The sequence below is a fragment of the Gopherus evgoodei genome, chromosome 3 (assembly GCF_007399415.2).
Source record: "Gopherus evgoodei ecotype Sinaloan lineage chromosome 3, rGopEvg1_v1.p, whole genome shotgun sequence".
Lineage (NCBI taxonomy): Eukaryota > Metazoa > Chordata > Testudines > Testudinidae > Gopherus > Gopherus evgoodei.
Window position 1 is genome coordinate 60,090,916 of NC_044324.1, and position 27,081 is coordinate 60,117,996.

Consider the following 27,081-nt stretch of genomic DNA (forward strand, 5'->3'; position numbering starts at 1 on the left):
CATTCCCACCCCCTGCAAAGGGCAGGAAAGAGAAGTAGAGAGGCAGGAACTTTCCATGGGGCTGGAGTAACTGACCTGTGGGTGGCCAGAGGATCCCTACACAGTTAGCTTGAGGGGAGTCCCTGAAACTGGACTGCCTATAGGGTTCTCCTAGGGCAAGCATTGTACAAATAGGCCTTGGAGTAGTATGGTGGTTGCATTCTCTGACTCCTGCCCTGAGAGCTATGAGCTGGACAGTAAGAAGGTGGGGGGAGTTCGTAGCTTTCCCTGGGGCTGAAATCACTGACCTTTGTGTGTGTGTGATGTGGCAGGGGGAGGGGTGGTTAAATGAGGGGAAATTGGTGATTGTCCATCCTGAAATTGCATATTGCATAACCTGAGTTATTCAGGGAATACAATTCTGGCTGGTATTTGTCATAAAACGATAGCTAAGGTTAATGTCTCTTTCACCTGGAAAAGGGGTAACAAAAATCACCTGACCAGAGGACCAATCAGGAAACAAGACTTTTTCAAATCTGAGTGGAGGGAAGTTTTGTGTGTGAGTTCTTTGTTCTTTGTCTTGGTCTGTTCCTTTCTCCTCTCTGAGATTAATTTTTCTATCTCCTGGCTTTCTAATCTTCTGTTTCCAAGTTGTAAGTACAAGGATAGTAAGACAATAGGTTTATATTGTTTCTTTTGTATTTACATGTGTGTAGTTTCTGGGATGTGTTAAATTGTATTCTTTTGAAATAAGGCTGTTTATTCACTTTTTTTCTTAAGCAATTGACCCTGTATATTGTCACTTATACAGAGACTATTTTAATGTCTTTTCTTTCTTTGTTTATATAAAGCTTTGCTTTTAAGACCTGTTGAAGTTTTCTTAGTGGGGACTCCAGGGAACTGAGTCTGCAGCTCACCAGGGAGTGGTGGGAGGAAGAAGTCAGGGGGAAAATCTCTTTGTGTTAGATTTACTAAGCCTGACTTTGCATACCCGCTGGTGAGGGGAAGAGAGATTAGATCTCTCGGTACTTGTGTTTCCAGGACGGAAGCAGAAATCTCCTAGGGTCATCCAGGGAGGGGAGCCTGGGAGAAGTAACAAGGAAACAAGGGGAGGGGGTTATTTCCCTTTGTTGTAAGACTAAGGCATCTGAGTCCTGGGGTCCCCCAGGGAAGGTTTTGGGGAGACCCCAGTGAGCTAGGCACTGTAGAATTCCTAGCTGGGTGGCAGCGATACCAGGTCCAAGCTGGTAACTAAGCTTGGAGTTTTCATGCTAACACCCATATTTTGGACGCTAAGGTCCAGATCTGGGAAGAAATGTTTGACAGTATGAGAGAAAGAACCATAAAAAATCCGGGAATTTTGCAGAGACTGGGGAGTAATGCAAAGCAAATGACTGCTGTCCACTGGTGGCAGGTGCCCAGTGCAGGTAATCATTCAAGAGAGGCTGGCTCCTAATATCTTGCACAGTGAGGAGACAACCACTTCTTTCAATACATTCAACCTTTCTGTGAAGGAAAAGCTGTGGAGTTCTCCCACAACAGTGGTGGGAACAAGTTAATAGGGTGGGAGCTGCTGGGAGCTCTCCACCAGGTGGAATGGAGAGCTGGGTGTTTCCAACAGAGTACAAGGAATTTGAAGAAGTCAGTGAAAATTAGAATTGTGGATGCATATAGTAAAAATATGTATAGACAGAATACGAAGAGTTGGCTCTGCAGAAGAATTACATGCTGTCCCATAAGGAAGACTAAAATGAATACATAAATGGATATTTCAAGTCAATCAGTTTTGCATGAGTAACTGAAAAGACAAGATTAATAAATAATAGTTAATACTGACAATCTCCTATGAGAATAATTAAAGTGCATATGTTGGTGAAATAATTTAAGCAAGTAGCTACATTTTGTATATTATGTTTTGCAGGCTCACCTGAGATACAGGATTTGTCAGAGAGACTCTGTGTTGCACAGGAGGATTTCCATCTGCAGCCATTTTAATCATACAATAACCTCCAGGACTGCCAACAGGCAACATATAGCTGGAAGGAAACGGAAGACCTCGTTATTGTTTATACTGTTGACAGCAGTGTTTGAACCTCACTCAGCAAAGGCAGAGTGAAAAAGATGCTTTGGCCTCCATCAGAGATGACCCTCTCTGGGCAATATTACCACCAGAAAGTTTTCTGACCGTATAGACTTAGAGGGACAAAAAAGACGGTTACTCACCTTTGTAACTGTTGTTCTTCGAGATGTGTTGCTCACATCCATTCCAGTTAGGTGTGCGCGCCGCGCGTGCACGTTCGTCGGAAACTTTTTTTACCCTAGCAACTCCAGTGGGCCGGCAGGTCGCCCCCTAGAGTGGCGGCCGCCATGGCGCTCTATATATACCCCTGCCGGCCCGCCCGCTCCTCAGTTCCTTCTTGCCGGCTACTCCGACAGTGGGGAAGGAGGGCGGGTGTGGAATGGATGTGAGCAACACATCTCGAAGAACAACAGTTACAAAGGTGAGTAACCGTCTTTTCTTCTTCGAGTGATTGCTCACATCCATTCCAGTTAGGTGACTCCCAAGCCATACCTAGGCGGTGGGGTCGGAGTGAGAAGTCGCGGCCCGGAGCACTGCAGTTCCGAAGGCCGCAATCCTCCCTCGACTGCTGGACCAGGGCGTAGTGTGAAGCAAAGGTGTGGACCGATGACCAGGTCGCTGCCCGACAGATTTCCTGGATGGGCACACGGGCTAGGAAAGCCAGCGACGACGCCTGCGCCCTGGTAGAATGCGCAGATCACACGGCCCGTAGGGACATGGGCCAAGTCATAACAAGTCCTGATACAGGACGTAACCCAAGAGGATATCCTCTGGGAGGAGATAGGAAGACCTTTCATACGGTCTGCTACCGACCACGAAAAGTTGGGGGGATTTTCGGAAGGGCTTAGTCCTCTCTATGTAGAACGCGAGAGCCCTACGGACATCCAGCGAGTGGAGCTGCTGCTCCCTGCCTGAGGAGTGAGGTTTTGGGAAGAAAACCGGAAGGAAAATCTCTGGTTGATATGAAAGGCTGAGACCACCTTGGGCAGAAAAGCAGGGTGTGGCCTCAGCTGCACCTTATCCTTGTGGAAGACCATATATGGGGGGTCTACCACCAGAGCTCGGAGCTCCGACACCCGTCTAGCTGAGGTGATAGCCACTAGAAAGGCAGTTTTCCAAGAGAGGTAGAGCAGGGAGCAAGTAGCTAACGGCTCAAAGGGGGGTCCCATGAGCCGGGACAACACCAGGTTAAGATCCCAGGTTGGAGCAGGGGGACGGACGTTAGGGAATAAACGTTCCAGCCCTTTAAGGAATCTCGACACCGTTGGGTGAGAAAAAACGGAGCGACCGTCCGCACCCGGGTGAAAGGTGGAGATAGCTGCTAGGTGGACTCGCAACGACGATAAGGCCAGACCTTGCCCTTTGAGGGACAAAACGTAGTCTAAGATTTCGGAAACCGAAACTTCCATAGGGCGGAGATTTCTCTCTACGCACCAACAGGAGAAGCGCTTCCATTTCGCTGAATATGTGGCTCTTGTGGACGGTTTCCTGCTGCTCAAGAGCACCTCCCTCACAGGCGTAGAGCAGCGCAGCTCTGAACCAGTCAGCCACGCAGGAGCCACGCCGCTAGGTGCAGCGACTGCAGGTCTGGGTGACAGAGGGTCCCGTGGTCCTGGGTAATCAGGTCCGGATGAAGGGGGCAGGGGAAACTGGGTCGGCTATGGCCAAGTCCAGCAGCATGGTGTACCAGTGCTGCCTGGGCCACGCCGGGGCCACCATGATCACGAGAGCCCTGTCCCTGCGCACCTTCAGGAGGACCTTGTGGACCAGAGGGAACGGGGGAAATGCATAGTACAGGTGGGTCGACCACTGGATGAGGAAGGCATCCGCGATCGACCCCGGCTCCCTGCCCTGAAAGGAGCAGAACGCTTGGCACTTCCTGTTCCCCTTGGACGCGAAGAGGTCCACCCGGGGATAACCCCACCTCCGGAAAATGGAGAGAGCGACGTGGGGCGAAGGGACCACTCGTGTGACAGGAAGGATCTGCTCAATCGATCTGCCAGAGTGTTCCGTACTCCAGGGAGGAAGGAAGCCCTGAGGTGAATGGAGTGGGCTACGCAAAAGTCCCAGAGACGTATCGCCTCGTGGCACAGGGAGGAGGACCTGGTGCCGCCCTGCTTGTTGATATAGTACATGGTCGTCGTGTTGTCCGTAAACACGGCGACACAACGACCCTGAAGCTGATGACAAAACGCTTGACAAGCAAGGCGGACCGCTCTCAACTCCCGTATGTTGATGTGGAGCCCCACCTCCTCCTGGGACCACAGGCCCTGTGTCCGCAGGGTCCCTAGGTGGGCCCCCCAGCCTAGATCTGAGGCATCCGTTGTCAGGGATACCGATGGCTGAGAGGGGTGAAAGGGAAGACCCGCACATAATACGGACTGGTCTAACCACCAGCCGAGAGAATCTAAGACCTTCTGGGGAATTGTGAGTAACATGTCTAAAGGTTGCCTTTGCGGCCTGTAACGACTGATAAGCCACAGCTGGAGAGGCCTCATGTGGAGCCGAGCGTAGCCGGTCACAAAAGTGCACGCCGCCATGTGGCCTAACAGGGTTAGACATGTCCTCACTGACGTCAATGGGGCTGACCGCAAACGTTGAACGATCGCCGCCATGGTCTGGAACCGTTGCAGAGGCAGCGAGGCCCTGCCCACAGTGGCATCCAAGACGGCCCCGATAAATTCCACCTTCTGCGTGGGCCTCAGAGTGGACTTGTCTGTGTTTATCAAGAGGCCCAGACTTGCAAATATGGCGGTGATCATGCGGACATGGCTGTTGACCTGCTGTTCCGACGTGCCCCGAATCAACCAGTCGTCCAGATAAGGGAACACGTGGACACGGTTGCGCCGAAGATGCGCCACGACAACTGCCATGCATTTTGTAAACACCCTCGGGGCCGTGGACAGGCCGAATGGGAGGACTGCAAACTGATAATGAAGAGCCCCCACAACGAAGCGGAGAAAGCGTCTGTGGCGCGGCCAAATGGCAATGTGGAAATACGCGTCCTGCATGTCGAGGGCGGCGTACCAGTCTCCCGGATCCAGGGATGGAATAATGGTCCCCAGGGATACCATGCGGAACTTCAACTTCACGAGGTATTTGTTGAGTTCTCGCAGGTCGAGGATAGGCCTGAGGCCCCCCCTTGCCTTGGGGATCAGAAAGTAGCGGGAATAAAACCCTTTGCCTTTCTCGTTTTCCGGAACCGCCTCTATGGCTCCTTTGCTGAGGAGCGTCTGCACCTCCTGCGAAGGAATTGCTCGTGAGAGGGGTCCCTGAAGAGGGACGAGGAAGGAGGGCGGGAAGGAGGAAACGAAACAAACTGCAGGCGGTTATCCCGTCTGCACCATACTTAAGACCCAGCGGTCCGATGTTATTTGGGACCACGCCGGGAGGAAAAACGAAAGGCGGTTTTGAAAACGGGGGGAAAGGATCCATAGGGGAAACTGTTACCGCGCCCTCGGGCGCACCTTCAAAATGAAGGCTTAGGACCAGGCGGGGGTTTTGAGGAGCCTTGGTTCTGCCCCCCTTGGTTCCCAGACTGCCTGCGCCTGCCGTTCCTGCCGCGGCGCCTGTAAGGTCCTGCCGCTGGCGGAACTGGGAAAACGGCCTACGTTGTTGCTGTTGTTGCGACCTAAAGGGTCTACGCTGCGTCACGGGGGTGTGCATCCGAGGGACCGCATGATGACCCTGTTGTCTTTAGACTCTTGAGTCTGGGGTCTGTCTTATCGGAAAACAGGCCCTGGCCTTCAAAGGAAGGTCCTGTATAGTGTGCTGGAGCTCCGGCGGAAGGCCGGAAACCTGCAGCCAGGAGATGCGACACATCGTAACTCCTGACGCGAGGGTACGGGCAGCGAGTCCGCAGCGTCCAAGGAGGCTTGTAAGGCCGTTGCGTGCGACCTTCTTGCCTTCGTCCAAGATGGCCGTAAACTCTTGGCGAGCATCCTGTGGCAGCAGCTCCTTAAATTTGTCCACTGCCACCCAGGAGTTAAAGGCGTATCTGCTCAGCAGGGCCTGCTGGTTAGAGACCCTGAGCTGCAGCGCCCCAGCCGAATACACCTTACGGCCAAGGAGGTCCATCCGCCTGGCCTCTCTGGACTTGGGGGCCGGAGCCTCCTGGCCGTGACGCTCCCTATCGTTCACAGATTGCACTACCAGTGAACCGGGAGTCGGGTGAACATGTAGATATTCATAGCCCCTAGAAGGGGCCATGTACTTTCTCTCGACTCCTTTCGCTGTCGGAGGGATGGAGGCCGGGGACTGCCAGATAGTATGGCATTGGCCTGGATGGTCCGTATGAAGGGCAGGGCGACCCTGGTGGGAGCATCAGAAGAGAGGATGGTGACAATTGGGTCCTCTATCTCCGAGACTCCTCTGCCTGCAGACTCAGGTTTTGAGCCAATCGCCTGAGGAGGTCCTGGTGCGCCCTGAGATCCAGCGGGGGGGGACTGTGGAGGAGGTACCCGCCACCGCCTCATCCGGGGAGGAGGATGATGAGACCCCAGGCACGATAGTGTCCAACTGAGGGTCTTCCTCAGCCCTCGCCTCTGCCTCCGGAGCCACAGCGGAGTCCTGCTGTTTGGACCCTTCGTCCCCTTCCGGGGAGGGAGGGGGGCGAGACAAGGAGGCTTCAGGGGCCCTACGCTCCGCAGTCGCCGGTCTAGCAGGGAGCTGCTGGGGGCCCTGGGCCTGATGGTATGCCCAGGGTGTCCAGAATCCCCACTGTTGTGGGCCTTGGTCTTGCAGCGGCGGATCCCCGAACAGCGCCGCCTGCCGGTCGGTGCCCAGCGCATACCCACTGTCCGTCTGGGAAGATACGGACGGCTGTCTCGAGGGCCACGGCGGGGCCGACCCCGGATGGTAAGGGTCTGCGCGGGCCGGCACGGAGGATCGTCTCGGTGCCGGGGACCGGTGCCGGGAGTCATATCGGTGCCGGGACCGGGATCGGGACCGGGATCTATCACGGTGCCGGGATCCTGATCGGTACCGGGTGCCGCTTCGGTACCGGGACCTGCCACCAGCTCGGTGCCGGGAGGTCGACCGGGACCTACCACCAGCTCGGCGCCGGGAGGTCGACCGAGACCGGGACCTGCCACCAGCTCGGTGCCGGGAGGTCGACCGGTGCGGCGAGTAGCGTCGGGACCTGCTCCTGGAGTCGCGGTGCCGGTGTCGCCAACTGGAGCCTGACCGCGACCGTCTCGATGCCGACGTTGCCGCGAGTGCGACCGGTACCGCTGAGGGGAGCGGTGCCGGGACTGCGAGCGGCGTCGGGATCTGGAGCGCCCAAGACGTCGGGACCTGGATGGCGAACGACATGTCTCTGGGCGGCGCCGACAGCATGGGCTTGCCTCTGGACACAACCCGCACCGGAGGTACCGGGGGTGGCAGCCGAGTGGGCTCAGTCAGGGCAATAAGGTCCCGAGCCGAGGCGAAGGTCTCCGGTGTGGATGGGACCACTATCTCAACCCCAGATCTCATGGGGGAGCTCGGCGGCACCGGGACTCAACGGACCCGCCGGGCCCGGAGTCAACGGTGCTGACGGTGCCGTCGGCGCCGCGGCCGATGTCGAGGCCGGGCGCTCAAGCCGGGTCTGCCTGGCCGGAGTATCAGACTTCGACGGCCTTGGCTCTGATTCCGGTGCCGGAGAAGGTCGGTGCCGGGGAGTCTTCTCGGTGCCGGAGCGATCCGGTGCCGGTGCCGATACCACGGCCTGCGAAGCCGACGGGTCAAGTGCCGCCTCCATTAGGAGAGTTCGGAGCCTCTGATCCCTCTCCTTTTTTGTCCTCGGCTTAAAAGCCTTACAGATGCGGCACTTGTCAGATCTGTGCGATTCCCCGAGGCACTTCAGGCACGCTTCGTGGGGATCGCTGGTAGGCATGGTCTTCTTGCAGGCCGCACACTGCTTGAAGCCCGGCGAAACAGGCATGAGCCTGGCGCCGGGTGCCGGGAAGGGCTAAGCCCCCGGCAAAGAACTACTTAACAACTATTTAACTAAACTATCTACTTAACAAACTAATTAACAACTATATGGAACTAGAGATAAACGATAGACAAGCGATAGAGATACTAGGAGAGCTAGGGACGTGGAGGACAGCTAAGCCGCGCTCCACAGTTCCAACGACCGACACGGCGGTAAGAAGGAACTGAGGAGCGGGCGGGCCGGCAGGGGTATATATAGAGCGCCATGGCGGCGCCACTCTAGGGGGCGACCTGCCGGCCCACTGGAGTTGCTAGGGTAAAAAAAAGTTTCCGTACGAACGTGCACGCGCGGCGCGCACAACCTAACTGGAATGGATGTGAGCAATCACTCGAAGAAGAAGATGTGCGTTTCTTTTTTAATTTCCTTCTTTCATTTGCCTTCGGAGTGTTTTTGACACCAGTGATTGAAATGCTTATACAAAAGACAGAGGAAAAAGAGATCTTTACGTGTTTAAGTGGGTACTGATAAATTGTAAATGCTAACTGTGGTTGACATATGGTCTCCCTAGTGTAGAGGATTGTTGGACAAGTAACATCAATGCTGAATGATGCTGAACTCCCTAGGTGTAAATTTCCCTTTCCTGGCCTACAGGGGAAATAGAAATGGAATAAGAAATGAAAGGATGCATACCTCTGAGCAGCTAGATTACACTGTGATATAGTTATCGCTACTCAGGAAGCATGCTGTTAATGTAACTCCGGTACTGAGCTTCAGAGATAAAGAAGAATATAAGGCTAAGGGAATTTGCAAAGTACATATTAGGAACATTCAATAAGCTATTGAGAATTTTTCAAGTATATTTTACACGCTGAAATTCTGTGTACATTATCAATAATACAGATTCATTCCTGTAAGATGACAGTCAAATATATTAATTTTATTCCAACATGTATTACAGTAATGACAGAATGTGAGAAAATTAGCTGATAGCTTGTTTAAAAGCGAGTTCTGTTAATTCAGCAGAAGTACCTCCCGCCCCCACCACCACTGCTTGCATCCTGTTTCATCTTGAATTTGCATGCAGTTTAAATGGAAAGAGAGTGAAATGCATCCCTTTCAAATGATGAAGTTTGGAAAGCATATTAAAGACTTTCCAACAGGTCAACAGGATAAGTGTCAGTAGTACTTAGCATGATAAAGTTTGCAGGTTCAGACCCTTAAATGAGATAGCTGTACATATTTCACAACAGAATTTCTGAAAATCATGAAAATTACATCTCTTGTGCAGTTTTAACACAGACACTGACAGATCTTCTACCATGGTGGCTAAATAAATGTGACGCAGGTCAATAGGCATTTGCAGCTGACTGAACTATTTTGAACTTTAAGCTATTTTTCTCCAGTGTAGTTCAAGGGATGGATGAAGTTATAGGTTAGTTATGTAAAACAAACTGGTGCACCTATTCCAAAGGAAAAGCATATACTTTCCATTTAGGGCCTGAACTTTCACTATCGAAGTTAATAGTAGCTTTGGTATTGACTTAAATGAGGACGTGATCAGGCCCCTAATCAATGAGTCACTTTACTTTTCTATTTGTGCATCAGTTTTCCTGTCTGTAAAACAGAAATGACAATACTTTACTACTTTTGTTAAGTGTTTTGAGATACTTGAATGAAAACTGCTGTATAATCTTCTACTTAACACTGATTTTCAGTTTGACTTAGGCTCCTCAGTGCCCAAGTCACTTTTGAGAGTGGGACTAAGGCTCCGAAGTCACATAGGCACTTTTGAAAATTTAATTCCCCCATCTTTCTGTTAGGAAAAAAAATTACAGCTTCTCTCTTTGTGTATTAAAAGTTGAAATGGACACTCTCCTTTCCCTCTTCTACTTAACTTAAACTCTGTGAGTTTTGAATGTAGGAGTTGGTGCTACTTTCTGCTGCAATGGAGACTAATTCAAATAACCTCATCACAGAAGGCATTTCTGTCTTTCCATGAATACATACTCCTCCTCATTACACAACTAGCAAACTGATTGTTTAGTGTATGGTATCAGCAATCTCCTTCCTGCATGTCTGGCTGAAGAAGGATCTCGAAAGAATCAGCTGTATCGCCCTGGAGCTCTTCCCAGGTACTTGAAGTGGTTCCTGATTTATTAAATCTTTCCCAACTGATATTATCTGTTCCCCTTTGGACTACAGTCACTGGGAATTCTCCAGCATTCTTTACAATATCTAGTCTCCTTATTGTGAACTCTTTTGTTCTAGTACTCTGGAAGCAGTATGCTCTCATTTTCTTTATCTGGATCACAGGTATCTTGATATTCCTCACTATGGAGTCACCAGTCAGGATTCTGTGCCACCTTTTTCTTTTCCGTGCTTTCCTCAGGTGAAACCTCGAGTGCTTGCTTCTTGATTACGGGTCAGGGTAATGTCAGACTTTGATATGTTCTCTGTCTGCTTGAATTCCTTGGTTACATAGTTACATGGGGAAAGATGTAGTCTTCCAGGAAGGAGAGTCTCAGCCCATTGTGGCTTTGTAAGTAAAAGCTAATGCCATAAACTTAACCTGATAGCCAATAGCCAGTGCAGATCTTGGCCTTGTCATAAACAGATAGCTAAGGGTTAATGTTCTTTTACCTGTAAAGGGTTAACAAAGGGAACCAAACAACTGTCCAAAGAACCCCAACCGGGTGCAAGTCATTACACCACCATCACCCAAAAGATCCCCAGGCCCAGATGCCTCTCAAATACCCTTGGAGCGAAGGGAAAATTTGAGAGTGGGCGGAAAGAAGGTTACTGCATGGAGAGACACGGGGGCACAAGTGTTAGCTATCCACCAATCCTTCGTCGACCCCAAATTCATCAACCCAGAGACCCAAGTGACAGCAAGCAGCAAGTCTACAGCTTGTGACATGAAGGGGTAAATTGTCACTTGGGCCTCTGGGTTGATGAATTTGGGGTCGACGAAGGTTTGGTGGATAGCTAACACTTGTGCCCCCGTGTCTCTCCACGCAGTAACCTTCTTTCCGCCCACTCTCAAATTTTCCCTTCGCTCCAAGGGTATTTGAGAGGCATCTGGGCCTGGGGATCTTTTGGGTGATGGTGGTGTAATGACTTGCACCCGGTTGGGGTTCTTTGGGCAGTTGTTTGGTTCCCTTTGTTAACCCTTTACAGGTAAAAGAACATTAACCCTTAGCTATCTGTTTATGACAAGCCTGATGTGCTCATGTAAAGAAAGCTTGCTTATCAGGTTGGCTGCTACATTCTACACCTGTTGTAGCTTCTAAATGGGTTTAAGGTGTAGTCCACATTACAGTAGTTCAGATCTAGATGCAACAAAGGCTTGAATTACAGTGACAAGGTCCATCAGCGCTGCTGACAATGAACCACCCCCCAACAATATTGGTCAGCCACTGTGTGATCACCCCAAAGCAGCTAAGAATCTAACCAAAACTCCGACTTGCAAACTTTAGTTACAAATGTTGGGTGTTCGCTCTTAGTGCTTATTTTTGGCATTTAATTTCCTTGGTTTTGATTCTTTATTTAATTCAAAAAGAGGTGAGAGAATAAAAATGCTTTATGGATTTCTTTGCATTGCTAAATCAGTTCCTAACTGCCCTAGCATTAATCGAGGCACTTAAATGTAAACAACGAAAGATTCCTAAACTCAGGCAGCTATTCACAGAGGCGTCTTTATCTGTGCTTATCTAGTGTTCTAATCTACTCTAAGGCAAGGGTGCCAGAAAAAAAAGGAATAGACAATTCCAATGCACAATGGCAAAAATGCTAACTGTAAATAAGTTCAAGCAACTTATACTTGGTAAGTATAATTATCCTGGTTTTAGAGATGAGGAAGCTAGGACACAAAGAAGGGAAAGGACACAAACAAGGTCACTACAGCACAAACAAAGTCAGTTAGCACACCAGCGATGGAGCTGGAAATGGAACCTCTGTCTCCTGCATGCCAGTCTAGTAACCTATCCACGTGGCCATGCATTACTTGAAAAATACTAAACCCATTTTCTTCAAACTTTGTTTGTTCCTTTCCCAGTGACAATAAAACAAGTCTCTTTCTTTAGCTACTTAAAGTTATATTAATACAAGAATTCCAGTTAGAACATATGGGAAGAGTGAGTGAATGCTTTTCATGTTTACATTACCACAAAATGATACAATAAATTGTTCAATTATGCATTGGAAAGATAGAGAGCATGGAAAACTTCAGCCCAAAAGAAAGCTGTATGCGAAAATTATGAATAACTAAAGAATGGGGACTAGTATTGAAATGGCATCTCAATCTTCACTATTGCAATGGCAAACACTGTAATATGGGCATACAAACCATATATTTATAATGAAATTGTTTTTATAATGTAAGAGAAAAATACATCAGAACTGTTCTGAGGTATTACAGCATAACATATGTGCATCCAAACACCTCTGCATCAGACTACATGAAATGATGCTGAAACATTTTCCTTACAACTCAGAGAATAAATTAGGGCCCCAATCCCGCAACTGCATGCATGCAAGTGGATTCTTATGTGTATTTCATTGGAGGATTAGTGCCTAAATAGTGACAACAGAAAAGGTGAGAATTGATCTTCTAATGATGATGGATTCTCATCACATCGTTCAGCTTTATTTTTCTAATTAACCTCACTGGCCTCATATTAAGAACTTTGAAGAAGAAAATGGCTAATTATCTACAACTTCAAATTCTGAAGATAAAACCAAGTTTAGTTTTGAATCTTCATGGGTTGTTTTGCTACTGAAGGCATTTCAGTGCATCTGCCTCATATACTTCTGTGGAATATTTCAATTCCATTTAAATCCAGCATATTTTCCCCTCCAGACAGAGTGACAGAAAAGTATGCAATTTGATTGCTAAGATATATAGGATTTATTTGTCAAACACATAAAATACTCTGTGTGTCACATGACCACCACATTTATAATGAAATGAAAAGCTTTACAGAATAGTGGAAAATTATAGTGTAAGGGTGCATGCTGTACATTTTTCTTAATAATTAGAGTAGGTCTGGAGCCATGTGCAGGTACCACTTCTGTAGGCAGAACATTACAGGCCTGATATACAATATATGCTTTCATAGGTTCAAAACATGAAAGTGTTCAGTCCTCATCTCTGAATTTTACTATTATTCAACTAATGATGCTGTTCTATTTGCTGTGGATTTTGTTTAAGTTATTGTTAAGAAGAATAAACAGAGGGTTTCCTGAAAGGTTTATTTCTTTTCCGAAGGCTTATGGATTTCTTCAATGGATGCAAAATTAAAAATTATACACACTAATTACATACTGGTTAGATCCTGATTAATCACCTTAGCACTGAATATTGAATTCCTCATAAACTAGTGCAATATTTATCTAACAAACTTGTATGCCTCTGGCATTAACTATAGGTGTTAGTATTAAGTACTGGATTGGATTAAATTGGGCTTGGAACTGTTATTAAAAGGAATCTTTTTAAGCCAGCTAAGATTGAGGCATTTTTAATTCAAATGTTAGCTAATATAATCTTGTTCAACCAAATGTTTTAGCTTAAACTTTGACAGTTAGCTCTGCATGCAGAGGAATGCGATGAGCTGACGCTGCCTTTCTATTAGCAGAAATCACCAGGTGGCAGTAAAGGTACATGGCAGAAAACATGAATGCAAAATTCATATTCCCATCTCCTTTAGTCATTGGGAAGTCTAACTTAAACCCTAATTGATAGCATGATTGCTTCAGCTTCCAGTTTATATCAAGGGAAACATAGCAAAGTATTTTAAAGTGATTACATATTTGCCAATATGGATGAGGATCGGTCCAGAGACATACGACTTTCCTAACTGCATTCATGCATTATAATTACCTAATGTAATCATATAAAAATGGTACATTTGTGGTTGCGCAAACATACTTAGGAAAATGTTGTTTACATCAATTATGGGGTTTTTTTTACAGTGTTATCAACACAGCCATATTTCTTTAGGTTTATCACTCAAATCCAGCAAAATTAAAATGTCAGATTAGAATATATTAAAGGTCATGCGTATAAACAACAGCCTGTGACCTCGTACAAACTAAATTGATCTTCTTCTGATTCTATCAATAGGGATTTCACACTGCCAGTTAGCTAGAATATGTAGAAAAGATGTTGTCTGGCCTTTCTGAAATGGATCACACAATCCTTATGGCACCTCTATAATTTGTATCAGATGATTGGGACATTACATTTAGATCTTTCTGCTAATTTCCCCCTCATAGCGTACAAAGCCTCTAAACGTGCCTAATGAAACAGCACTGAAAAGAATAAGGTGCTTTACCTGTAAAGTGTTGATATTAAAGAGAGGATTTGAAATGATTCTTGCAGAATACTGAAACAGTAGCTTCATTTACACCCTTGATTAAGCAGAGCAGTTGTCAAGGGAACATCTGACTAGCTGTCAAGCAATATAGGAGATTTTTCAACAATGTGATTTTATTTTTGGCTGCGCACAGTGAATTCACAAGTGAGACAATCTATAGCATGTTTACAGATTTAACTATCTCTAGGTATTTCCTCTCAAAACCCTTATAGCCCTTATTATTAAAGCAGTAATTTCATATTTTTTTCTTAGAAAATATGCCAATTTTATGGATGTTGAAGTTAGACATGATTCCTGCCTCCTCATCCCCCTCCCTTCCCCCTCCCCGTCCCCTCCTCTGAGTGAATGTAACTTTACAAATGCTCCTGCCCTGAAATTTTTCACATTTGGCTTTAACCTTTTCTGTTTCAACAGGGAATTCTTTTTAGCATTTCTTGGCAGTTTCAAGCATTACATTAAAACAAAGGTATTAAAAAAATGAAATGGCTGGCATTTTACTTGATCAACCAGTGCAAAATCTGCAGCAACTCCCATCATTCAAAAGCAAATCTCAGATTTCCTGAGATTTCTAAATGATCTGTGCCTACCTCTGGATAATGCCAACAAGAGATAGATGTGGCTGTGGACAGTAGACCAGAGCTCAGAGGAGACCAGGGCAAACCAGCGTTTCTCAAACTGGGGGTCCCAACCCAAAAGGGGGCAGCGGGGGGGTGGGGGACTTTGCAAGGTTATTGTAGCAGGGCCGTGGTATTGCCACACTTCTGCACTCTCTTCAGAGATGGGTGGCCAGAAAGCGACAGCTGCTGGCTAAGCACCCAGCTCTGAAGGCAGCACTGCCAGCAGCAGCATAGAAGTAAGGGTGGCAATACCATACCATGCCATCCTTCTGTGCTGCTGCTGGCGGTGGCGCTGCCTTCAGAGCTAGGCTCCCGGCCAGCGGTTGCTGCTCTCTGGCTGCCCAGCTCTGAAAGCAGGACTGCTGCAAGCAGCCATGCTGAAGTAAAGGTGTCAATACCACAATCCCCCTACAATAACCTTGCAACACTTCCACTGCCCTCTTTTGGGTCAGGACCCCTACAGCTACAACACACTGAAATTTCAGATTTAAATATCTGAAATCATTAAATTTATGATTTTTAAAGTCCTATGACTGTGAAATTACCAAAATAAACCGTGAATTTGGTATGGTCCTACTGATAACATATTTTAAATAACAGTCAAAATAAATTCCTTACATTCCAAATCTATGTACTGTAGGTTTGCTGCCATACTGAGCTTTCTTTATTGGGAAGAGATCAGTACCAATCTGACAGATGACTCCTGTGATGGAATTTCAGTGAACAGCACCTCCTGCTGTCTCCCTGCTTTATTCAAGGTTATTTCTTCTAAACCTTACTTCACATCCCTCAGTTCATTTATTCTACTTTTCCTTTCCCATGATATTTTTTCTTTTTAGTCTGAGACAAACTGAGATAATTAATTGGGTCACTGAAAACTGGCCTGAGGTGTAAATCATTAGCTTTCTTCTAGTTAGCTTTTCTAGGACTCTTTGCTAGGTTTGTTGTTGCATCCTTTCACATAATCTAATAATAATGAATCTATTAATAACGCAATGAGTGCAGTACTTAATATGCCAAAGTAATTAGAAGCAGAATGTATTCTACAACATACACTGAAAACTGCTAGGATTATTATTAGTATTAACAGCATCAAAAATGAGTTCACTGAAAAGATGTTCACACTCAAAACCTACATTAGATTTGTGGAAAACTGGATTTACAATTGATATGACATTTTCACTTCCTAATATAATTCAGTCAATCCTGAAAGTAAAGAACAGCTGTATAACTCTTGCAATGGCCAAATAACAGAGATGTAGTAATCAATGTCTCTTTTTTATATATATGACCAGATTCTCTATTACACATAGTGGGAGACTTTAGAGACATTGTAGCTTTTTGTGTCTTTTAGGAAGGTGATGTATGCAGTCATTTATGGCTGAACTCCTCTGCTAACCAATGTGAAGGGAAGAAATGAGTCCTTTGTCCTGTCTCATCCTCATTCTCTCCCCATTCAATTTGGCGGTGCTATCAGACTCAGGAGAGCACAGGGACTATCATTACTTTTTGTTCTTGCCCCAGGACTAGGTTTTCTGCACTCTCATATAAAGTGGTCTAAACCCAATCTGTCCCATATTATGCAGATTATCACAACACAGCAAAAGAATTCACAGTTACACAGTACATCAAAGGCTGAAAGTGTTAATATTCAATGAATCTATTCTATTTACTGTATAACAGTTCCCGCTAGGCTCTACTCAGCTTTCCTTACACCCTACTCAGACAAACTGCAAATCCTGAAAGAGTATTAAATATAGTCCTCTTCTAAATGAGTTAATGGAAATGCTCCTATGACTTACTTTCTTAGACCATGATTCAGCAAAGGCACTTAAGTGTACACTCACCTTTAAGTATATCCTTATGCATGCACATAGGTGCTTCCTGAATAGAGATGCTTTTCTGAATCAGGGCCTTAAAGTCTAGAGGCTTCAGTTCATGGAACCAAAAGAATCTTGTTGGTTCCTAATGTTAGCAGGCAAAATTCTGCTCTTAGTTATACCTCTACAATTCCACTAACTCCAAAAGGACTGCTTGGTGTAACTGTGAACAGAAGGTAGCTAATGGTTTCAGCTGTCCAGCTGTAAAATGGGGATAACTCTGGGATATTGTAAGGATCAGTTAGTTGATGTTTGTGCAGAGCTTTGAAGCTGTGAAGTGCTATAATAGTGCTCATTATTATAATAATTATATTGCATTTATGCTCTTGACACCACTGACAGCATGGATTGTTACAAACTTGAGCCTGACAGTTGGCTTGAACTCCTGAGAACACCAGATGTTCTGCTTTGAGTTTGAGGATAAACTATCTCTTAATAAGAAGTATAGAGAATATATGTTACTTTTGTGGGTTTGTTTCCACTGCTCTTCTGGAATATGACAGACATTTTCATGGGTCACGTAACATTTTTTTCTCTTAGCTGAATGACTGGAGTTGCTCACTTTGAGAAGTGAGTTCAGACCTATGCTTTGTTAGTCAATGGCCCAACTTCACGACTGAATATTATTACTTTCTGTCACTTCTAGTATCATTATCTTAGGTATCTGTATCAGTGAGAATATTTGCCACCTGTGAAGGCAGCTGCCCCAGTTCCTGTCATGCTTGTCTCCAGCCCATCTCCAAAGACCTCTAGTCTTTGACTCCACAACAATCAGATGCAGAACTATTGTGGTGTTCCCAAGAGCAGTAGAATGTGTTGCAGGGCTGGTGCACCTTCTCTTTTGCACACCTCCCTCCAGGTCCATCTCATCTGGATCCTCTCAGTCTCTTTTATTCTATTTTTACACTGGTGTAATTCCATTGAAGAAAATGGATTGATAATGGTATACAGAAGGGGGAACCCCTTACACACACGCTTGTATAGACACAAGGAAGCAAGAGCTGCTGATGAGTATAGAAAATATCTTGGGGTGATCGCAACTTCCACGGAAAGAGTATTTCACCATCTGACCAGACTAGAGCATCATCACTCCCCAATACCGTATTGAGACACTACCGGTTTGTGAAAGTGCTGTAAGGGGGAAAAAACCCACTATATTTGCTCCACAAAGCTATAATCATTGTATCCATTAAACTGAAAAAGGTGCAACACAATAGCCCTCTTGTTACAGGTTGTCACTTAAAAATTTGTAAATGTAAAATTTGTAAAATGTAAAATTTCTAGCCAAGTTAATAGCAAATTGGCTACTTAATACTATGCATTTACTAGCATGCCAAAAGCAATCTAGCTTTTTCCAGGGGACAGAGTCAGAGATCATTGTCAATTTGGGAAAAGTCAGAATAGGAATTCAGAGCATCAGTGGAACATTGTAAGATTTATACTAAACATTCTGTAGAGGATGAACTGAGGCCTACATCTGATGGTGTGAATCAGCTAAATCCCAGCTAAACTCAGAGTAAAAATGAATCAGTGTTGGAAAGTGTGAGCCTGTTATTACGTATATCATTGACTTTGGTCACAGAACCACTTGCAGCCGCAATAGTTCTGATCACATTCATCAGGGAATTACTACAGGCTGGATCCTGGTCCTATTGAAGTCAATGGCAAAATTCCCATTGATTTCAGTGGAAGCAGCATCTGTCTCAATATAAGAAACACTCAATCAGTATTATCTTACGGCAGGCAAATGACACAGAGTTATGTACTGCAGACCTGGCAAAACACTGAATGTAGTGCAGGATAAAATCAGAAATTCTGAAGACTATCTGGATTATTTAGAAATTGTTGCAAGTCTAAGATTTTTATCCCCCTCAAAAATATACAAAGATCAATGTGTAATAGAAAAATAGTACACGATGTACGGCTTTGTATCAATGTACACAATTTATAAAATACATTTTCACACAACAGTGATAAAGAATGGATTATTAGTCTAAAAACAACTTTACTGGGTAAAGTGGGAATTGTACAAATAATCGTATTTCTCCAAACTTTGTACAGCATAAACTCTCCCAGGCCTTTGGCCTAAGAATTTCTACAAATAAATGAGTGTCTTTTTTAATATTCTTTTATAGAGTAATTAAGTTACCAGAATTAATCTGAATGGTCTCACTGCAAAGGAATAGAATAGGAAGTGCCCAAAATGCTGTAAAACTGCTACTCTGCTAGACCTACAATGCACACTAGTATGATATAATGCAGCAGACATCTACCCCTTTGTGAAAATATTACATGCATTGAACCCATTGCATAATATCACAAATAGTGATATTATGCAACCAGTGCAAAGGTGAAGACAATTAAATAAAAACTTACTTAATGTTATATGGCACCTAACTATATGGCATAATGTCTTCACATAAATGAAGATTAAAAACTTTTTAATTTAGATAGACCCTGTGGAAAAACCCTGGCCTACTGTGTTGTTCATTGAGAAATGACTCTGAGATATGGAATGTAAAGCGAATATGTGAAGAAGGGGATATATTTGAGAACAATCAAAGTTTATCTTTCACCTAAGTCAGGGTTTCTCAAACAGGGGTTGCTGCTTCTGTAGGGAATGCCCCTGGAGGGCTGGGCGAGTGTGTTTACCTTCCCCGTCCACAGGTCCGGCTGATCGTGACTCCTACTGGCCGCAGATTGCTGCTCCGGGCCAATGGGAGCTGCTGGAAGTGGCGGCCAGTATGTCCTTATGCCTGTGCCACTTCCAGCAGCTCCCATTGGCCTGGAGCAGCGATCCGCGGCCAGTGGGAGCTGCGATCGGCCAGACCTGCAAATGGCGCAGGTAAACACACCAGCCAGGCCCACCAGGGGCTTTCTCTACAGAAGTGGTGACCCTTGTTTGAGAAACCCTGACCTAGGTAAAATAAAAGTTTGCCTTAGATTATAAGCAATCCTTTACTTACTGAACGGGTTCACAGCATCCCCCTAAATCAGAGGAAGACAAATTAACTAAATTGTGACTCACTAGATAGAGGCTAAAGGATAAAATTGGCCAAAAAACAAGAATAAGAAATATATACCAAAGTATTGTAACCTCAGAATCTATAGGGAGGGAAATTCCAAGCTAGGTAATCTGGTAGGTGGAGGGGAGATGAATTAGAGTGAATATTAACAGCTGAATTGTCCCACTACACAATGTCTCCGGAATCGACACAATGACTCCAAGAAGGGAGAGAAGCATGACCACTGTGCTACCCTAGACTGGGAACTAGCTAAAGCTCAACCCATTGTATCTTCATTCCCTCTGGGGAATCTATCACCTCCAGCAGTGCAGTGATTGCATCCAGTGTAATTGGGGCATTGTATGGTGGGCTATAAAGTGGGGGTAGGATTGATTCCCTGAGCTCTCCCCAGTGTTGAAGATCCATTCATGGACCAGTCCAACCCTGGCCTTATGGACTGGGAAACAATTTGCCACATAAGTAAAACTGTATTAGTGTAATATTGTGTGTGTTTCTGATGTAGGAATCTACAATTTTATTATACATAATAGAAGAAAATGCCCAAGTAATAATCAAATGAATAAATAATTCTTACCATTTAAATAGGGGATCATTGACTAATTTGCCTTCACAGTACACCGTGTGCACATGAGAGTTATTATCCTCATTTTATCCCGGGAAAACTGAGGATACCTCTACACTGCAACTTGGTGTGTAATATACAGCTTGTGAAGACTTACTCACACTAGCTTTAATCTAACTAGATCATTAAAAATAGTGGTGAGAAAATAGCAGTTCAGGCTTCTGTACCATTCCATCAATGCCACCACATTCTCACTGCTAGTTTTAGTGAGCTAGCTAGATTAAAGCTAGCATGGGCACATGTACATTACCTGCAAATTAAACCCCTAGTTACAGTGCAGATGTAGACTAAGAGATAGCTTGCTTAAGTTATTTGATCAGTGTCAAACTAAATGTTATGGTGAGTCAGTGGTAGCATCAGGATTAGAACTCAGACAGTTAATCCATAGCTGAGTTTTTGGCCCTGATTCTAAAAAAACAAAAACAAAACCAAAACAAAACAAAAACACATTTAAATATTTGAGGTGGAAACACTTTCAGATTAAAAGTTTTTGGATAAATATTATAAATATAATTGAAATTGCAGAAGGATCATAGAGGACACCTATTGTAAATGAATGCATGCCTTAATGTTGGGTTTTGAGGCTGCTATCTTTGGACACAGTGCCGCCCAGAGTGGGGGGGTGGGCATGAGAGTTTTTCAGGGCCCCTGGAGCAGGGTCCTTCACTCACTCCAGGGGCCCTGGAAAACTCTTGTGGAACCCGGGCCCTCGGAGCTTCTTCCGCTCCAGGTCGTCGTCAGCAATTCGGTGACGGGGGGTCCTTCCGCTCCGGGACCCATCGCCAAAGTGTCCTGAAGACCCATGATGGGGGGTCCTTCCAGCACTTCGGCGGCAGGTCCCGGGGCAGGTCTTTGGTGGCAATTCCGTGATGGGGGGTCCTTCTGCCCCGGGACCCACCGCCAAAGTGCTGGGTCTTCAGCAGCAATTCAGCAGCGGGGGCTGATCCCAGCCCCCCTGAATCCTCTGGGTGGCCCTGTTTGGAGGTACAGATGACTAACAGACAACCTGCCAGTACTGCCAATCCTAAGCATTCAAAACTCATGAGACAGCCCTAAAAATCTTGATATTAAAAAAAGAGGGGGGGATTCTTTTTATTTGCTTCAGGCTTTATAGCTTGTAAGAATCAGGATTTCTAGATATTTTCTGCAGGCACAAAGGCAAGAAACCATTTTTTTAAAATGAAATCTGAGATTCTCACATAATCATATGACTTCAAGAGCTGGGGCTTTAAGAAAAACACCAAATATTGCAAGAGTTGTGATACAACGATTATGGTTGTTAACATGATATTGGTATAAAATTGATACAAAACATCACAACCAAACAAAAAATACCACCAAAAAACAAAACCACCTCATGTCAATACACGACACAAGATTTGACACAAACAATAAGTCTAAATTTGATCCTTTTCTATTGCCCTCAAGATGAGTTTTGTCACTGATTTCAGGAGGAACAGGATTGGACCTTGTGGAGATTTTTTCACACACAAGAAAGAACCAATGTTAAAAACCTGCACAATATATGGAGCCCGTTCCCATGAAACTCAGACACATTGGATTTCTGCTGGAGGGTGGGGAGAACTACTTTAAAATCTCCACAGGAATCCCACAAGTAGAGCCTGCTGAGAAGAATGTGCTGAATCACAGCATGCCCAACACATGATCCTTCCCTGGCTAGTGTCACAAACTTTGTGGGCAGTGTTGGACATTTATAGACCCACCATAGGGAGAGAAGAACTGTAGATACTATATGCCATCACAACTCCCCTGAGAGACTTCCCATCACCGTAGTTTCCAATAGACTCTATATTAGCCTAAAACATGAGATGAATCTGTGCCATCAGAACATCCAGTATGTTATCCTACTTGTGCAAAGTCAGATTTCATATTTAGAAGCCTTTTAATATTTGTTTTCCTACCTTTTATCAACGTACTAATTACCATGAGCCATATTTTGCTCAGTTACACTAATGTGAAAATCTAGAGTAACTGCAATAAGCGAGCTATCAAAATTGATACTCATATAAATGAGGGTAAAATTTGGTCCCCACATGTCTCCTGGTGTCACATACAATGGATATTCCTTATCCCTTTTTATTTCCATACAGTACTGTAAGAGCTTACCTATTATCAATTTTTACCTTTTAGATTCTATTCAATTTGACTTTGTATGAAAAGCTGATTATTAGGAAAACTGATTACAATTCTCAGAAATGCAGCCTGGAATATCCTGTTAAAATGAGACACTGAATTCTGCATTGAAGCTTTAAACTTGGAAAAATATGCTTGTAATCTCATTGAGGGTATTAGTTTGCATTGATGTTAAAGAGAAATTTTGCATATATAAATGGAATTAGCACTTGCATTTGTATTTGTAATAAGTATTCCTTCTTATACTGTTATAGACAAAGAAACAAGCAGCCTGGCAGAGAAGATTATGAAAGTGTAATACACCCTTGCTAAGCCAGATGAGTCTAGGAATGGACAATTTATCTTTCTCAGCAAGGTGTCTAAGATATAGAATCATCTCTGTCCTCTCAGCCCTCACTGGTATTCTCCCTGACTCTCTTGTCAATATCATCAGTAAGAAAGATAGTGAGGCCTTGTCATCATTGTCCTCATATATGTTCCACCTGATGCTTTTCTGATACCCTCCTGCCTCTTCTTCAACACAAGTGAAGAAGGAATATGATTTCATAAGACAGATGAGAATTAGCAATGTTAGTACAAGTCATAGGTGCATTACACAAGTCCATTCAGAAATGGTCTGCAGAGGTCAAGTCAATATTACGAGATAGAAATATTAAAAGTTGTACAGAAGTTTACCACAGTTGGGACCATGCAATGAGTGAATAATTCATAGGCAAAGGAATTAATTTCAAAAATCTTATTTAGCTATATTTTTAACTTAAGGTTTATAGAAACAGAAAACCGTACATTCTGTGCGATTAGAACAAATATATATTCAAAAGACAGAACAGTAAAGCTATCTGTCACAATTTACATTCATTTAAAGGCTACCAGGCCTTACATGAACCCATTAGCTTCTTATTTATCTGTCTCTCTGGAATTTCATACACATTCCTTCTGAAAAACGGCATCTCGTGATCATCTGAGTATGTGTGTATGTACAGTATACAACAAGACCCACTTGAAAAATACATCATCCTAATAAATAGCTGAAACCCTGGTGCTCAATTATAGCTGAACAAACAATTGATTCAAACATGGAATGGCTGTTACCTGACTATAGGTCAATATACATTCCCATTGGAAAACTCTTTAACATAGACTGTTCTTAGACATATAATGAGGAAGGGCTTTTGTGTTTCAGACCTATCAGAATATAGAAAGAAATCACTAAAATACAGAATTAATTTGTTATGTCATTATGTGATTCAGATGTGGTTTTGGGCAGACAGTAGTTAAGCAGCAAAGTTTTATAGCATATTATAAATGTAGAATTTCTGATTTTTTTTTTCAGCCACTTTCCCTAGTACTGTATATCTGAGTTAAAGGAAATATCTTGAAAACAAATAGCACACAAGATTCATTAATCTGAACAGGAAAAAAGACAAATGTAAAGTATTTAGATTGGATCACTAAATGCACATTCATAAAATGCATTTTTTGTGGAGTTTTCTATTTCTAGACAAGATAGATTACCTTTCTCAGTTTTTTTTTAAATGGAAAATATAAATCATATATAGAAAAAGCCAGTCATAGATTACAAGAAAGTGACAGATATCTTAATGTTGTATAGGGCGTTCCCTTTGTTATAATCTTAACAAGATAATATTCTATGAATATGATTCATTAATGACATTATGAAAAAGAAAACAAATATCAAGACAATTGTTGCTGTGTTTATCATCGTCATGTATTTCACCATTGCTGACAAGATGTTACTTTTTTTTCTTTTTGATAGCCTTTTCATAGAATTTATTTTTATTTTCACTTAAATATTATGAATGTGTGACCATATGTTAGAGTTGGATATGCTGGACAAAATTTCACACCAGAAAAAAAAGATGAAATATTATATTTAATTTCCTAGGGTCACTTGGGGCTATTAATCATGTAGATATTTTAAGTACAATTCAGTCTCCAAATAAAGTTTCAATTTATCTGAATAAACATTTCTAACTGACAGAAATTAATTTCAGATTAAGCTGCCTATCTCTGATTTGCAATTGTTTAGACTATATGCCCAAATTAAAAAAGTGTCAAGTTAATTTTTCTACATCTATTTAATAATGTGAAATCACAGACGCCTCACTTGCAAGAGTGAATTAGTTTGGATTTGTTGTCACCGCACAAGTGAATCCCATTTGGTTTGATCTTATTTACATCTAAAGTGATCAATTTATATAATAAACCCCACTTTTGGTGTAAAATTAAAAACAGATATAGAAAACCATGCTGTCCAGTTTTGACAATCCAAATTCTTATTATGAAGCTTTGGGAAACCCAGAAACAAAGGCTTGTGTTTATACAGAGAACACAATGCTTTTTCATAACAAACCAGACTGTAAACTTCACATCTGTTTTAACTTATTGATACACAAAGAGTATTTTGGAAGCTGGGTGCTGCAGTGCCTAGATAATAGAATAACTGACATTATATAAATGGACAGAAAGGAGAGATGGAGTTTTCTGTACTCAAGCATTAGTTATTGTGACCACTGCTGATTCAGCTATTGTCACTTTACTGGTTGGCACTAGTTAACATTTAATTCACTGTGAAATATAAAATTGTAACCAAGCTAGTAGCCATTGTGTCTTTTGGCTACCACCATGCATACATGAACCAGTACGTGCACACACTATGACGTATATAGGAAAAAATCCTACTCACCATATACAAATAGTTATGTTAATTCCAATTGCAGGGTCTTATTTATACGAGTCAGATGAACAGAATTTGTTAATAATATATTGTGTGTATGAATAAAGACAGTAGATAATACATTGCAAACCAACATTTGTACTTTGTAAGTGAGGGTCACAACTGAGTCTTGGGAAATGCAGCGAGGACACACTGTCCCCCCAAAACTGGTCCATTGTTGGGAAGCGTGGGCTGTCGGTATAGAAATACTTAGTATTTTTAATCTTCTAAGTGTCATAGAAACATTAAGTAACTAATCCTCACCATTAATACAGCATTAGTACCTCTATTTTACAAAGGACTTAAATGACTTGCCCAAGGCCAGGCAGTGAGTCGGTGGCAGAACTAGGATCAGATCTGATGACTTTCTGCAGACAACTCATAACCCAATATGCAAAGGCCATGAAACAAAGGCTGGATGACCCAGAGACTTACTCTAGTGATAAGAAAAGAAGAAGGAAAACATGGCAAAATGAAAAGCAAATATATAGCCTATTCTTTTGCTGAACAAACTTAAAATAAGTCCATTGTATATCTGAACTATAGGGTAATGTTACCATTCAGTACTGTTTTCAGCCTCTCTTTCTCTCTCTCCATGCTCTGTTTGATCCCATTATCACATTCTTTCTCCAAAGGTTATTTTACAGCTGTGTGAAACTATTGATGGAAGGATATTGTGTGATCTAAAGCAAAATGAATATTAACATGCTTACTTTACTGCAGACATTCTAGTGCTCAAATAGTGGTTTAAGTAGCAGGATGTTTGAGTCAGCCCAGTCTTTCTGACCCCTTTCCCAGCTCCACATCAAGTATTATTAGCAAATATGATTCACAATTTTGCAAAAGACTGATCAGCCTCTGCAAAAATTAGAGTAATCATACAAATCTATGAAAGATACTTGTGTTTGCCAACCACACGCAGCTTAGCTCAGTGGTGGGAACCTCCACCCAGTGGTGGTGACCTGACCATCACAGTAGCCAAGACTCACTGGGATCTTCGTTATCACTAGTAGTTGCTCTAGTGGGTGAATAAAAAGAAAGCCTTATTTTAGCAAATAACAGTGTAAGCTGTGCCAGGCTTTCCTTATCTCCAAGTCACTCTCATGGGAGCCAGACAACAAATGAACAACAGTAAAATATCTCATTAAAAAAATGTTAACTCAGTTCAGTCTAGTGTGTATAGTAAAAATTTCAACAAGACTTTGTGGAGTGTGACTGCATTGCAGAAGGTGAAATTCTGGCTCTACTGTTGTCAATGACAAAACATGTATGGACTTCAGTTCTCACAATTTCTCCCAGATCCTTTAAGTTTTAGCTTTATTGTACAGACAAATGGTGCAATACAGTAGTGATGGTGACTATACCCATCCATTGTACTATTCACATTGTTCAAATGTAGTTGTGAATAACTTCCTGCATGATCCCTAGATTATTGGGAATATAGTAGGATTGTCAAAGTCAACCTGAGACCATTTAGGCTAGGCTAGACTAGCTATGCGAGTGAAGTTCTGAGCCAGCTGTATTATGAAGTTTGCAAACTCCAGCTTTTTTTTTTTTTTAAAGGAGGTTTTATCTCATTGCACATCTACAAATTGTATGCTTGTAAGGCTTGGACCAACAAATTGCCTTTCAGAACTACACTGGGAGGAAGAAGGGATATATTTGAAAGGAAAGACTGTCTATTGGCAGTATTGC

At 43.6% G+C, this 27,081-nt stretch overlaps 1 protein-coding gene across 1 annotated transcript in view; it reads right to left on the reverse strand.

The window, feature by feature from the left end:
- EYS (eyes shut homolog) overlaps positions 1-27,081 on the reverse strand; it is a 1,559,204-nt gene that overhangs the window by 184,372 nt on the left and 1,347,751 nt on the right. The window contains 1 exon segment of the mRNA XM_030558318.1: positions 1,907-2,015. Coding sequence (XP_030414178.1) covers positions 1,907-2,015 — 109 coding nt within the window.